Genomic DNA, 15584 nt, shown 5'->3' on the forward strand with positions numbered 1-15584 from the left:
AGAAATAGAGATGAGGAGAGGGTGTGGTGTAGTTGTTAAGACTCCCACTTCTAACACTGACTTGCGGCAAGACAGTGGATAAATCAGCCACTTTCTCTGTACTTCAGTTTCCCAGCCTGTAAAATAGAGGTGATGGTCCTTTGCACTTCTACAGCACTTTGATTTAAGGAACACCAAACACTTTACAAGCCCTAATGAAGTAAGACTCACAAATCCCTTTGGATGCAAAGTATTACTAAAAATGGCAGGGATTGTCCTATGGCCAGGACTGTCAACGGAGCATAAGAAAATGTAGTGCCTTTGGAAAGCCCAGCCTATATTTATTGTCGTCCTAATACTTTGAAAGGCTATAGCAGCTTGTGCATAAGGGTCTCAAAGCACTTTGCAGCTAAACCTCTAAATACCATTGTGAGGGTGTCCGTGCTGCAGCAGCACAACTATGGGTGCAGATGTTTCCTATATCGATGGAAGGGGGGGTTTCCACTGCTGTAGTTGATCAATCACTCCGAGGCAGTAGCTAGGTCAACCGAAGAATTCTTCCATCGACCTACCCACATTTACACTGGGGGTTAGGTCAACCTAACTACGGGGCTCTGGGTGTGACATTTTTCACAGCTCTGAGCACCGTAGATAGGTCAGTCTAATTTTTAAGTGTAGACCAGGCCTGACAGAATGTCACGCCTCACTTAAATACAGCCACTTCTGGGGTGCAGCAGGACAGCTGTTTTAACAATGTGGCAACACAACAGTTTAGAAGAGAAAATAACTCACACCATACCCCACTGAAACCAGAGAAGGACTCTTGGGTAAGCAGAATGGAGTTATCTGTGTCATAATTTGGCCACGGGTGTAACCAATATCCCTGCAAACCCCCGCATGGGATTTCAAATGACTAGAACTGCTTCTAATCTTTTATTTCTCAGCCCAAAGATGGCACCCCAGTAGCACAGTCCTGAGTCCAGTCTATCTACTAGACCACACGGCTTTCCTATCAATGGACCACTGAAGCTGAGACTTCTGCTTTTCTGCCAATTTATTTTATTGCTGTTATCTCATCCTCCCCCCACCAAATTTTCACCCCTGCCCTTAGATGACTGTTTTGGCCACCAGTTCCGTTATGTCACTGCCTTTGTTACTTCGTGCAGAGTGCCTTGGCCAATGGACCATGATCCTTGACTGTGGTTCCCAGGAGTTCATGTGTATAATGTACAATATAAATAAACAACATGAGATTTTGCCAGCTGGACATTTTCTTAAGCACCTTTGTCCATCTCCCCCCTATTAATCCCTGTCATTGTGTCAGCCCAAATAATTTGCCTCTTTACCTTTCTCTTTCAGTGTTTTCTCGGGGACAGGAGACTTGGATGAACTCTGTTCTTGCTTGGGCCTTTGACTTCTGCTTGTCATGCGTCTGTCTCTTTGGTCTTGACCCATAGGAAAAGACAGAAAAGACTGAGCTTAGAAATGCAATCAAATTGCAAACATGACCCCTTTTGCTGATATACCAACACTGTGAAATTAACATAGATAGGCTTTAGACAGTCAAATTAGTGGCAGGTTTCCACAAGCTGTCTTTTCATTGCCAGCTGCATTCCTAAGGTTGTAAAGATAACGAATTGGCTTTCACTGTTTTATTGTGCCATGCTTTGTAGAAGAATGGTTCAGAATTAATTTAGTACCAAGTTGCAGCGTTGAAAGCAAGATGGAGCCCGATCCAATTCACCCTGAAGAAAAAGGGAGTCTGTCCACTGATCCCTCCCAGGCATTTTTTTAGCATCACTTCACTTTCATTCTCCCTATTCTTGAGGCCACATGTTGCTGCCATCCTGCTTTTGGGCAAGGAGTAAGGACCAGCCCTTTTGAACTTATTCATGACCGTCTTTAATTGGCTGGAGAGGCCTCTTGAGTGGTGAAAGCACCCCCTGCTTCTGAGCACGCTGGCAGCCCAGAGGACAAAAGAAAGATCTCTGATCTAAACCTACGTCTTCTGCGTAGCCCTGGGTCCATGCTATGGCTTTGTGACCATGCAGGGACCCAGTCGCTCGCTGCCATTTGCCATGAATCTGTTTTCATAGAATTCTAGAGGCCACCCTGGCTGTGGCTGCGGCCTCTGCTCCCAGGATTTCTTTTGCTTTCTCTATCTACCTTAGGTACTTATATGATCCCTGTGATGGAGCTTAACCCCTAGTGAATACACCAATCAGTCATGCTCTGCACCTGGGGAGGTGAGGAGCCAACTGGCTGCCGGGCAGAGCTAAGCCACAATCAGTAGGCTGAAGGAGCTCAGTTGAGAGGGGAGAGACTGCAGAGGAGACCGGTTTCTCTAGCTGCAAGGAGCCCAGGGCTAGGGGACAGAGAGACAATGGAGGCAGTGCACTACAGGGGCAGGGTAGGCTCCTGCCAGGGAAGCCCTGAGCTACGGGTTTTGCGAGTACAAGGAGAGAACTTCAGTAGCTCAAGGGGGCAGAAGAATTATCCAGATTCATTTGGACTTGTTTGGGAGACCCCAGAAGGGGTTTGAGCTTTATAACTTGGTCACCGGGCTGCGCCACAGAAGACCTGGAGTTGAAGGCAGGCGGGAAACATGGAAGACAGCGGCAATACCCCACACTGCTGCAAGGGGGTGCTCCAAGGGCGAGCACGCGCAACCACAACCCCCATGACTAGAGTGAGCCCCTCACAATGCTCTTTGTATTTATCCTTGCAACACCCCTGTGAGATAGGGCAGTGTTATTGTCCCCATTGTACAGATGGGAAACTGAGGCACAGAGCGACTAAAGCCAGGTCTACACTGAAAAATCCACCCCCCTGAGCAATGCAGTTATACCGACTTAGCACTGTCTACACCAGGGGGTATGTCAGCGGGACAGCTGCTCCCATCAACAGAGCTACAGTCTCTTGTGGAGGTGGATTAACTACGCCGACGGGAGAAGCTCTCCCTTCAGAATAGTAGCATCTTCACTAAAGCGCTACACTGCAGCTTTTTAAGTGTAGACCTGCCCTACGTGACTTGTCCAAGGTCACACAGGAATCTCTGATAGAGCAGAGAATTGAGCCCACATCATCTGAGTTCCAGGCTGGCACCCTAACCACTGGACCATCCTTTCTCTCTTCTTCAGCTGCTCTAATTTTAAATGACCCAAGTAAGGAGGATTCCACCACTTTCTTTGGGAAGAGTATTACCTCTGACTAGTGGAAAGGTTCTTTGGATATTCAGCCCAAATTTTCATTTGCAGAATTGATATCTCATGCATGCAAAATCCCCTTTAGCAAATAGTCCGTTGTGCTATTAGCAGCACTAACCTGGACTCTTGTTTTTATAATCCCCACTTTGTCTGGTGGTGGCCACTTCTTCGAATTCTGATATTCCAGTCTCTTCATCCGCAGAAGAATGAGTAACCTTCAGTTTCACAGCACTAAAACCTGAACGAATGGAAAATGAGAAGCAGTCACTCTACAGTGAGACACAAGGGCTGTTGGCTGATAATGATGTGTTCAAGCAGTTGTTAAAAGTAGACGCATACTTATCAAAACCAATTCCAGCTCATATCTGACCCAGGGCCACCCAGAGGATTCAGGGGGCCTGGGGCAAAGCGTGGGAGCTGCAGCGCTTGTACTCACCCGGCGGCGGTCCGGGTCTTCGGCGGCATTTCGGCGGTGGGGGCCCTTCAGTTGCTCCATGTCTTCGGCAGCACTGAAGGGCCCCCCGCCGCCAAAAACCCAGACCGCTGCCGGGCCAGGGCTCGTGGGGCCCCTGTGAGGCCCGGGGCCTGGGGCAAATTGCCCCACTTGCCCCTCCCCCCCGGGTGGCCCTGATCTGACCTGGTCCTGGGGTGGCAACGGGGTTTCACGACTTAGTTTCAATCTCGCTTAGTCTTGTCAACAATGAGTGATCAAACTGTGGTTTAAAGTGTATCAGTCTGGACTGGTTTAAATTCTGTTTAATGCAGGCTCAGTAAAGATCCTGGGTTTGGCCCCGGTGTAGATTAGGTTCCCCACAGAGAGGGCAATTGGTGTCAATTGCAGGACTTGGTTTTTGTGATGCTGATACTTGTCTACAGGGAACTGGACTGAGACCCAGCACTTCACTTCATGCTGGCCACTGAACAGCATCACAATGTAAACAGCTATTTCTGGGAATACCAGTGACTGTCAATGGGGCTGGGGCTCTAAATCCTAGGAGAGTGCCCAGGGATAATTGAACAAACTGAATTAATTGTTGGGTTGCAATAGCAATGGGAAAGCATTATTAGTGTATGAATAAGACTGGTTGACATGCTTAGTTTTTCAGCCTGTCTTCTATATTCTGATGTAACCTTAATATTCCCCATCATCTGAAACAGCAGCCAGGTTGGCAGGCTAATCTAAACACACAAGCATCCTTGCTGCTGAGTCTGGGCCATCATTCACTTGCAGAAACCTGACATCTTAAATCACTCCAAAGCAGAGTGACAATTAACGGTGTACAGTCCTCTAAGGCCAAGTTAGGCTCCCTGGTCCCAGCTTTGCTGCTAAAATTTGTTTTCAGAACCATTCTAGTTCTGCTGAACAAGCTGTTAACTCCTCAGTGGTGCATTCTGAACCGCACGGCTCCTGTTTTAACTCCTCTGCGATGCCCCCTCCAGGCGGCTGTGCTGCCAATTCTCACGCACGGCAGGAGTCTCTTTCCATGTTTTTTATCTGACAAAGATTTGATATCGTTCGCAGGGAAGGCAGAGTGGATCCTCCATGCTGACAAGTCAAAAGAACAATAAAATGGACTGACCCTTCCTCTATTATTTCTTAGTAACACCTAGCTCACGTCTAGCACTCCTCATCCACAGATCTTAAAGCACTTCACACAGGAAGGCAGTATCATTATTCCCATTTTACAGACAGGGAAACTGAGGAGCAGAGAAGTGACTTGTTCCAGGTCACCCAGCAAAGCAGTCACCCAGGAATAGAATCCAGCTCTCCTGAGTCCCTTTCCAATGCTCTATCCACCAGGCCACCCAAAAGAGGCAACTACCTAAGCAAGTTCTCTTATGTCTACCTGCGAGCAAAGCTGTGAAACCGAAGGGCCAATGAGTCAGTGGTGGCCCTCCACTGTGTGAAGCTGGTGGAAGGAGGATTCTGTTTTTGGGGTCGGGGGAGAAGGAAACATTTTTGTGGCAGGTTCTTGATTTAAGTCCTGACTACTCAAAGCTACATAGAGACTTGGACATGTTGGAAAGTAAAGCTCACAGGTGGATGAATGGGCAGGTGGCCATTTCAGATGGGGGGGGGGGAGGGGAAGGAAGGTATATAAAATGGAGTACATGAAGGTGTGATGTGGACAGGATGGGATGGTGTGGCAGCCAGGGGATTAATATGCGGATAACACTAATATGTCATTGTTCCTGGGTCCATTTCTTGGATCCCTATGCCTGTAAGGCCTGTAAACCTTCGTTACCAGGAGTCCAAACGCGCAGGGCTCAAGGGGAGAGAGAAAAAACAACTACAATATAAACCACCACCATGAATTGACCTTTTTGGTAACTCTCCCTGTTCTAAAGTCTGGCATCCCGGGCCCCACTCCCGCTCCCAGCGCTAGAAACAAGTGCTGGGAAGGGGGAAGCTTCTACTCTAGCAGGGGCTGGGCCTTGCAGGCTGCTGCCCAGCACAGCGTGGGCCTCTTCTCAGGCAGCACTCAGCAGGCACTAGACTGGCACTGACCTCTGTAAACTGGGGCTGGAGGAGCAACGGCCACTTTGCGAACCTTCCTCTTCAGGGGCCCGAGAGGCAGCAGTTCCCTGGCGTAGCTGGCACTGGGCTGCTTCGCTGCCTGAATCAGACGTTGGTGTCGCTGCTTCTGCTCCCGAATTCTCTCTCTGAGTCGCTCTAGCTTGTTGTCGGGTGATCTTCTCCTCAGTCCCTGCTGCTTCTGAGCAATGGGACTATTGCAGGGGAAAAGGGGGCACATGGCAGGCAGGGCTGACGGGCACAGGGGAATGTGGCTCCAGACTGCACAGGGGGCAGCTTGCTTGCTGTCCTCAGGGGAAGAGGGCAGATGCCGTGGGGAGCGGTGAGCTCCCTCCATCTGTTCTATGGGGCTCTTCTTGCCTGTGTTTACCTGGTCACTAAAACTGCCCCTGCTTCCCAGTACGCTTAGAGTCTCTGGAGCCGACTGAGTGCCAGCTGCAGCTCTACCACCTCGGACGTCCATTCTGCCGGGGCTGCTTGTTGAAGAGGTTGGCTCCCTGCTGCAAGGCAGATGCATCATTCTGGCTGATCCATTCCTCACCGCCTGGCTCTCAAAGGTCTGGTTCTCTGGCCAAGCAGGAGAAACACTTGCACAATGTTCCCTGTTTAGAGAGAGGAAGAAGAGCCTGAATGCACCAAACTCTGGGGAATTGAATGATCACACTGCTAATTACGTTTCTTTCTTCAACACTAATTTGAGTTTCTATCACCCCCTCCAGTGGAGGATCTCAGAGCCTCACAACAATCCTCATTCATCCATATAACAGAGGGAGAAACTGAGGCACAGCAGATCAGGGACTTGCCCCAGATCACACGGCAAGTTTGTGGCCGAGCCAGCAATAGAATCCCAGAGGTCACTGCTGTGACCTCTTGGCAACACTCACTTGCTTCATGGTGACAATGGAGAAAATACCCAGTCCTCCTAATCCAGTGCACAAATCCCTACCACTTGAGAAAAAGGGGAATTTCCCCATTCGCTATGAGCAGTGTTGGGTCTCTGACACACTGAACAGTTATGGCTCCTTCCAGAAGAAGGCAGTAGTGCATATCTATTGCTAAGTTCAATATTTGCAAATTAAAGAAAGCAAGGAGCAGTGGGAGAATCTACACACACAAAAAAGGGGCAGAGGAGGGTGGGGTTATTATAAAACAGAGTTACATTATTCAGGTAGGCTCGTCAGGAAGATTCACTAGTAAATCAGCATGGTGGCTCAGCATACCACTGGCCTTGCTGGTGAGGTTTCCTAGGGTGAAACAATTTAGTAGCTTTAGTTCTTTTTAAAAAACAAAGTTTTGAGCTTAAGAGACTTTTGCTCTTTACAGGTGTCTGCATCCAAGGACCAGAAAGCACTTTCAAAATCTGTATTAATTAGCCACACCCAGCCTGAGAAGCAGATATTGGGTGTAACTTACCTGCAGGATAGACAGCTCACCCCAGTCTTGATTTCATTTGAAACGGTTTCCTCTTGGCCTCTGTTACTGTCTATAGCATAACACAACCAAATCAGTGGGAGTCTGAGGGTTTTCTTGAATTAATATTCAAATTTGGCTGAAGGGAGCACAATAGGCTTTAGTGGGAGCTCTGTCAAGACCAGATCTGGCCCTTTAAACACACCAATACAGTTTCATCCGTGAGGAATAGACAGTACCAAATCCCTGGAATGGTGCAGTCTCGACTTGGCCCAGCCTTTGTGGTTCTGGGCAGGGCTGTTTCTGGGTTTGCCCAGGGGTCAGTTTGCTCTTTGGTGTTTTGGCAAATAATGGCCTCAGTCGCTCCCCTGTACTACTCAGAACTTTGTTGCAGTGTTGGTAGCACTTAGTGTGTGGGTGTTTAACTCTTTCCAGGCTCAAAATGAGGGTGAAATGCTGAACCCCTGAACTAGATGGCAGGCGCGGTGGGGTGGGAGTGGGAGAGCATGCATCACTGCTCATAGTTTGTACCACGATAGTGCCTAGAGACCCCCTTCACAGAGCAGAGCCTCACTGTGCCAGGCGCTGTACAAACATGAAACTAAAAGGGCTCCGCAGAGCACCTAGAGTCTCCTCCTTTTACAGCCCTTGCGCCGTGGCACTGCAGCGGGGTGCATCTTACACACCGTGTGTAGCACTGGCAGCAGCAAGGAGGAACAGCGTTGGCCACCCTGCTGCTTACCCCACTGCCCACTCAGGCTCCTGACAGAGGGGCTGCAGGGCCAAATCTGAGTGAGCACAGTGGGCAGTGGGGTGGCTGGTGCTTCTGCTCCGAGCCACTGCAGTGGGGCCAGCTCCTGCTTCAGGGCTCCCCCCAGAGCCCTGCTGGGCCTTGCCCCGCTTCCAGCAGCCTGCGTCCCCTCTGATGGATGGGGAGTGACACAGCACCTGGGCAGGCCAAGCTCAAAGGCAGGATCTGAGCATGAGGCGGAGTTGGCGGGCGAGGCCCTGGGGCCAGCAGCTGCAGCACGGATGGCTGTACAGGGATTAATGATGTGTACTATGGGAAAGATTTCTGGGGTTGCCTCTGCTCCTGCGTGGCAGCTGGGCAGGGCTCTGGTCTAGGGCTAGGCAAAGGAAGGCAGCTAATATACCCAGAAGTGTTCCCCAGCCCCAAGTCACACAGGGCCTGAGAATTAGCTCACTGGAGTGTACGGAAAGGTGCCCATTGGGTTCACTGGGTTTTGACACAGGCATATAATCTGCTGTTTGTAGTGAACATTTGCACCCCTAGTTCACCCTCCTCTCCCATCCTGACTAAACCTTTCCTTGGGGGCTTTCCCAGCCCCCTAGATCAGCGCAGAGGGGCCCGTGTGAAGCCCATTGACATCAGCCGGGCTCTGTGTGGAGTAGGGTCTGCCCTCGTAGATCCGAATGCAGGATCTGGGCCTTAGGGAGGAGGACTGTCATTGTTTCAATGGAGCGTGCATCTTGCCCTCCATTGCTGTCATACTGTATTCAATGAACTTCCGGGCTTTAATGCTGCAGCCAGTGATGGAAAGTCTCAGAACCTTGGTGTTAGTTAAACCCCAGGACTGAATCTGAACCCTCATTTCCCCTGTCTAATGGTAACTCTTGTTGGAAAAGAAAGGAAATTCCTCTTCAAAAGCAGTCAGCAAGGCAAAGCATCCATTCCCTTGTAACAGATCGGCTCCATGTGCCTCTCTTGCTTTTCCCATTAACAAGACAAGAGCCTAGGAATTAAACTGTCACCTTGAGAATGGTGCAGTGCCCTGGTGCTTTGGGAGAAATAGCAGCCATAAATACAGGAGAGTCATCAGCTTCAATGTTTTGCTGCCAATAAACTCTCAGGTGTGAATGTGAAATAAAACCAACACACTGAGTTCTTGTCACTTGGTTTTCACCAGTGATTTGGTGAAACTCCCTGCTTCCTTCCTTAGCCTCTTTTGGCTTTTCGAGAATTGTTTTAAAGACTGTCTTTGCTGCAATAAAAGTGGGTATTGACACGGAGAGAACTGTCCTGCTATAAAATCCTAATGGAGACGAGTCATGGGTAGTTTTTATCTTGATATCGCTGTTTGAGATTAACAACATACCGCCCGCCTGTGCCTTACCTCCATAGACTCCCTGCACCTTACATCCACTGGGATTTCACCTCCTTAGCTACAGCCCCCCTCCAGTTAGTGCTTTCTCATTAAGAGCAGTGTAGCTTTTCCCTTTGTTTTCCCCTCCCTGCTGCAGATAATCAGCCAATCAATCCCAGCATTGTTTCTCCAGTAAATCAGAACTCACCCGGGCTCCTTTCGCATTGTAGCTTTTTCCTGGCTTTCTGAGCTATGGCATAATTCCAATCTTCATGGTCAAATTTGTTTTCAATCCTCTGTAACTGTAAAAAGGCAAATTTCTCTTTCAAAAGGGGCATAGGCTGTATTTCTCTGGTAGCCTTTTGCTGGCATACGTTGCTTCTCTGATTAATTTTTTCCTCCCAGCTACTCTGTGTGTAAACACTGGCATGTCTAGGCATGTTACTTTTGGTAGTTTCTACAGTTGGAAGGAATGCAGTTGACTGGAAAGATAAGGGACAGAAACACCTCTCTCCATTATCTACACCGGTAGGCCTAATAGATTTTTAAAAAATGTATTAAAGCTAATGTTAAAATGATCTAATACATAGGTTAAGGAAAGAGTGTGTCTACATCTGGGTCTAATGCTCCTAAACCCAGTTCTAATCCGGTTTAGGAATGTGTGAATCAGGAATAGCCCTATGGCAGCCAACCGAGTAAACACACCAATGTGATACCAGCGATCCTGCAAACACGTATCCAGATGCGTAACTTTACTCAGGTGAGAATAGTCTCGGAGAAGTCAGCTTTCAGAGGGGTAGCCGTGTTAGTCCGTATCAGCATCTGAAGAAGTGGGTTTTAGCCCACGAAAGCTTATGCTCAAATAAATTTGTTAGTCTCTAAGGTGCCACAAGGACTCCTCGTTGTTTTTTCAGAGAAGTCAATGGCACTAGAGTTAAACATATGCAGAAGTGTGTGCAGGATCTGGGCCTAACCTATTAATATCATGCTTCACTATTGCCAGAGACGAGTCAGGTTGCCAAACCTCCAGGATTGCCCTGGAGTCTCCAGGAATTAGAGTATGTCATGTGATGAAAACCTCCAGGAATACATTCAACCAAAATTGGCAACCCTAGCAGCCGACCTGTGCCTGCCGATAGTGGGCGGGGGGGGGCAGAGTGAGGGCAGTGGCTTCAGCAGATGTTACTGAGCATGCTCAGGACACGCCAAGCAGCAATTCGGGGGGGGGGGCACGTGACTCATATGCATGCACCCACTCTCCCCCACACGTCGCCTCTGCTTATTACCATAATAGCAATAGAGGACAGAGCTGGAGATATAGGGTGAAAGCCCAACCTCAGTGAAGTCAGTGGGGTCAGGATTTCCATCATCATTTAATCAAAACTTCATGTATCCAGAGGCGTTTTCTTTAAGAGTCAGAGTGCTACAAACCTCACTTACCACTTCTTTGGCTTTGTGAAGACTCTTCCACGCCAAGGCCACATCTGGGGAAAGAATAAAGATGCCAGTGATGCGACAGCACACAGGAACACCTGCCCTAGGAAGAGCTCATTGCCCCTCAAGTACAGTTTAAGACTGACTGTTGCAGCTGTAGAATTCTTGGATCACTGAATTGTATCCTCGGTGCATATAGGATAATGGTAGCTGCTGGGTTATTATTATTTTTTTTTTAAAACATACTTTAGTTCTGTTGAGCTGATGCTCACTGAGCCAGCTTGTGAAATGCTTACTCAGTAAAACTTCCACCCATGTCAATGGGGAATTTTGGCTGTGCAAAAACTGAGCTGAGTTTGCCACTCTTATTCCTGTTGGGTTGAATTTAACTTTCATGCCCACTGGGCTACCTGTGTGAAAGCAGGTTTGCAAGATCAGGCCCTGCATCTAATTACCGAAAAAGTACATCAATTAAAAAACAAAAACTCTGTGTTGAAGTAAGGTCAACATTCTACCCCTTCCCTTCCAACCACACGCACTTGGGGGTGACCTTGACTAGTTACATGAAGGTAAAAACGTCAGTGCCTTGACTCCACTAGTATTTTACACTGGGATAGTGATCTCCGTATAAAAACACACCTCTCTTTTGCAATGAAGACACAACCCCAATGGAGAGGGTGAAACAGTAAGACGGATTTATAAAAAGTGATTTAAGAAATCTGTTTTTGTCACCCAAGATCTATCTTTATCTAGTAAATATTTTTAGTCATGGTAACTAAACACCACAGGCTTCTTTTAAGTAAAAATCTTTGGTTTAAAATAAAAATAGACCTGTCTTTCACTGTTACCCTCTACAGGCACAGGAAATTCGTAAGCCAATTACCTGCTGGCGGGGTTGATTCTTCAGCTGCAACTCTGCAGTCCACTTTTAAAGCCTTGCTGCAGGTTTGATTAGCTGGGGTCCACCTCTGGAATATTCACAAGACCATGCTAGTCATTGATGACCATTGATAACACTTCTATGCTTTGGATATGCTTTAAAATGTTTCCCCTTGTTTACAATTGCTGACCATCAGTAACAACACTTAGCATTTAAAGAACACATTGAAGACCTCTGTGGTGTTTGCAAACAATGACTGTGTTGATTAATCCTCTCAATGCTTTGTGAGGGATGCACGTGTCCCCATTTCACAGATGGGGAAGCTAAGATAAAGAGGGTAAATGACCATGGATGGTCAGTGGCAGGGCTAGGATTAGAAACCAGATGTCCCACTTATTTGTTTTAGTCACTAGACTATGCCGCCATTCCAAAGCAATGGCACTAAGGGACTTAACTACCCCCCCCCAGATATACCCAGCCAGTCCCCAGTTAACCAGCCTGATACCTTACTTGCCTATAGGAACATCATTCATGCTTGTAACAGCTCCGTGGCCAGTGGGATCTTTGTGGTTCTTTGCCCAGGAGCTGCGCTGAGATTACATCCCAAATGCACCATTTCTCCCCAGCCATTCACAGAAGCACTTTGGAGATTGTTCCTCATCTCTCCAGGCTGATTAAGCTCAGCACCCCATTCCTAGAAGGCTTGGGAGAAAAAGCCCCCGAAAAGCACCCCAGTCTTCTCTTTTCTAGCTGCTCCTCCCCTGCCTGTCCCCCAGCTGCCGAGCTAACCTGCTGCCATTCTGCCTGCACTCAGCCAGCCACTTGGTGTGTAAAGCTGAAAGGAAAGGTAAACTTGACCAATGAAATCCAAGTCCCGCCCCCATCCCCTCCTATATGGGCGCCACAAGGGGCGGGAGAGACAGAGTAGCACACACCTTTGTTTGAACTCTCTTTGGTGGGTGGACAGAAGTGACAGCACAATGCAAGGCTGCTAGGGGACTACGAGAGAACAAACAGCAACGCGATTCATTGACTACAGAGCGGCCTGAACGCAGATCTCAGCTTGCAAATATGTGGCAGGGTGCCAAGGGCTTCTCTTTAGAAGTCGTTATCCACCCACAAAGACTGTCACCCTGCTGGGGTGCAGATCGCCCAGCCCCTGCACACTGCCCCGGGGGAGGGGCAGTCGTTGAAAGACTCTACTCAGAGTAGTTATCAATGGTTTGCTGTCAAACAGCATCTAGTGGGTTCCCGCTGGGGGTCAGTCCTGGGTTTGGTACTAGTCAATATTTTCATTCATGACTTTGATACTGGAGTGGAGAATATACATATCAAATCTGCAGATACCACCAAGCTGGGAGGGGTTGCAAGCACTTTGGGGGACTCGATTAGAATTCAAAACAACCTTCACAAATTCTCCATTTGTCTGAATTCAGCAAGATGAAATTCAATAAAGTGCAAAGTACTACGCTTAGGAAGGAGCAATCAAATGCACACCTACAAACAGGGAATAACTGGCAAGGTGGTAGTACCGCTGAGAAGGATCTGGGGGTGATAGTGGATCACAAACGTAATATGAGTCAAAAATGTGATGCAGTTGCAAAAAAGTCTGATGTCATTCTGGGATGTACTAGCAGGAATGTTGTATGTAAGACATTGGAGGTAACTGTCTCACGCCGCTCGGCACTGGTGAGGCCTCAGCCGGAGTACTGGAATGTTGTAGAATCCTCATCACAGGAGGCTTTTAGGAACAGGTTGGACAAACCCCTGTCAGGGATGGTCTAGGTTTACTTGGCCCTGCCTCAGCGCAGGGGGCTGGACTTGATGACTTCTCAAGATTCCTCCCAGCCCTACGTGTCTATGATTCTCTAATATGAGGTAATCAGGAATTCAGGGCCCAAGATGGGCAGCAGGCCTGGAGCTTTCAGACTGACAGAGAATACTGCACTAGAGCTGGGAGGGGGTTGTTCTTAGGGGGCTTCAGAATAACAAACCCCACAGCCTTGGCCCACAGGACTTCAGGGTAATGGAGAATGCTGCTGCTATGAGAAAGTGGCTGCAAAAATATCATTGCCCACTCTCAGGAGGTGGATCTGATTTCAGTTGCTTCAGTTCTCACACTCAGCCTGGAGGAATTTGCCCAAGCACCGGCTGGGATGAGTCACACGCCCCCAGAAATCCTTGCTGTAATGGAACGAGTCCCCATCTCAAATCAAGTCTCCTCCTGTGCTGCTTTTTATGGGCCTGTCTCAACTCTGGTCCCTTCTTTGGTGACAAGAATGAGAGGGTTTGTCACAACAAACCAGGAGAGTTGGCACTGCTGAGCCTTGTGAGGTTTGATGTCTAACTTAAATCCCCAGCTCCTGGAGAAACATGGAGTAAGAATTTCAGCTTTTATGTAGAAAAACACAGTCAGTTTCTAGCCCAAATGGCTACGGAGCCATGAGTGCACCCTAAAGACACAGAAATTAGAAGGCAAAGAGGCTCCCAAATTTATCTATCATGATTTTGGGGGGGCCTGGCACGAAGGCTTGCCACTGGCACTACTCAGCTTTTGCGGGATTGTCTGATCTAGCTTTAAAAAGCTTTCTGGCATTTCAGACCAAAGGGAGGGAACAGCCATTTTTTGGCAAACAGCAGATGGCGCACTCAGCCTGCAGAAAGAAAGATGAGAGAACGGCTTAGGGGCTGATGTGAGATCCAGGTTGCTGGCTGGATTTGGATTGTCTAGTCCCAGATTTAAGAGCCTGTAGCCGGGAGCTCTTAACTCATTCCCTTGGTGTAATGCTTCGTCCCTACACACACCGTTCTTGCTCATTTTATTACGATGATGCGAATTTAGTGCTCAGGAAAGGCACTGACCTATCTGACTCCTGGGAAGCGGGAGTCCCCCAGAACAATAAAAGGCCTGCTCCCCCAGCTGAGCGCGTGGCTACAGAACCCAGAATGTAAGTGATTACAGGGGACAAAAAAATGGAACACAGGGATGGGGTGCACAGGTCAAAGGGTTAAAACAAGAAATCCCAAGGAGACACTGAACAGACAACCCTGGAAAATGCCCCTTGCCCCGAGAAAGAGATGAGGAAATCAAAGAGGAACTCTGCCCAGATGCATGCATGGATGAAGGAGCAGGGAAAGTTGTAGAGAACATCCCTGTCCAATGCCTTCCTCCTGGGCTGAAGGATGTGCCAGGAGAGCACAGGAGAATAGAGTTCTCTAGCTAGGCACAGGCCAGGTACTGAATGGGCACTAATTGTACCCCCTGGCACTGCCCCTCCCTCAGTGTATCCCCTCTGCTCTGAAGAGAGGACGGTTCACTTCTGCCTGTCCTCTGGGACTGTCACTGGGGCGGGGGGGGGGGGGCGGCCATTGGTTGTGGCTGGTTTGCAATAGGGATTCCCAGGCATTGGACTGAGATGCAGCCACCTGTTTGACAGCGCCTCCGATGGTTCTGACCAGAGAGGTATAAACACTTCACAGTGAATAACTCATCTGCTGAGTTCATTCTCTTTCTGTCTGCAACTTGTCCACAAGTGACGGCTTCAGATTTTTCTGAGGTTAATTTGTTTGACGTTATTAGTCCAGTTCTTTCCATGTCTAATTCTTGGATCTGCAGATGGCTAGCCAGCAGTTTCTTGAGAGTAGCTGATATCTGAGCTGTGTGTTTGTTAGTTTTGAGGATGGCTCTTAATGATGTGTAGCACTTACAGGCTCCAATCCCCGTTGTGTTAGACGCTGTACACAGATGGTCCCCACCCAGAAGATTTTACATTCTAACAGTGTGACAAGACACAACAGATGGTTTCAACAAATTGACAGGGGAGCTCGATTCCAATTGGGGATGATTGGACTCAGATCATCTGGCAATGTTTCTGTTTCTTGATTGGATGATTTTTAGACTTGCATTTATGAATTTGAAATTTGCTTCCCACAAATACCCTCTAATATAGGTTAAAACATATAACTCTAACTGTTTCCATGGGTGTTCCAGCCAGTAAATCCATTGGCTCAAAAACACATGGAAAGCAAACACA

General features: G+C 48.3%; 1 protein-coding gene across 1 annotated transcript in view; it reads right to left on the minus strand.

Annotated features, from left to right (window-relative positions):
- The window catches only part of CCDC187 (coiled-coil domain containing 187), a 68693-nt gene extending 59119 nt beyond the window's left edge, over positions 1 to 9574 (minus strand). Inside the window, exons 1-5 of the mRNA XM_065418577.1 lie at positions 9445 to 9574; positions 7135 to 7204; positions 5695 to 6323; positions 3304 to 3423; positions 1326 to 1424 (exon numbers count right to left, since the gene is read on the minus strand). Coding sequence (XP_065274649.1) covers positions 1326 to 1424; positions 3304 to 3423; positions 5695 to 6323; positions 7135 to 7204; positions 9445 to 9574 — 1048 coding nt within the window. The remainder of the gene's footprint in view (positions 1 to 1325; positions 1425 to 3303; positions 3424 to 5694; positions 6324 to 7134; positions 7205 to 9444) is intronic.
- Between the last annotated feature and the right edge of the window lie 6010 nt (positions 9575 to 15584).

The sequence above is a fragment of the Emys orbicularis genome, chromosome 18, assembly GCF_028017835.1.
Source record: "Emys orbicularis isolate rEmyOrb1 chromosome 18, rEmyOrb1.hap1, whole genome shotgun sequence".
NCBI lineage: Eukaryota > Metazoa > Chordata > Testudines > Emydidae > Emys > Emys orbicularis.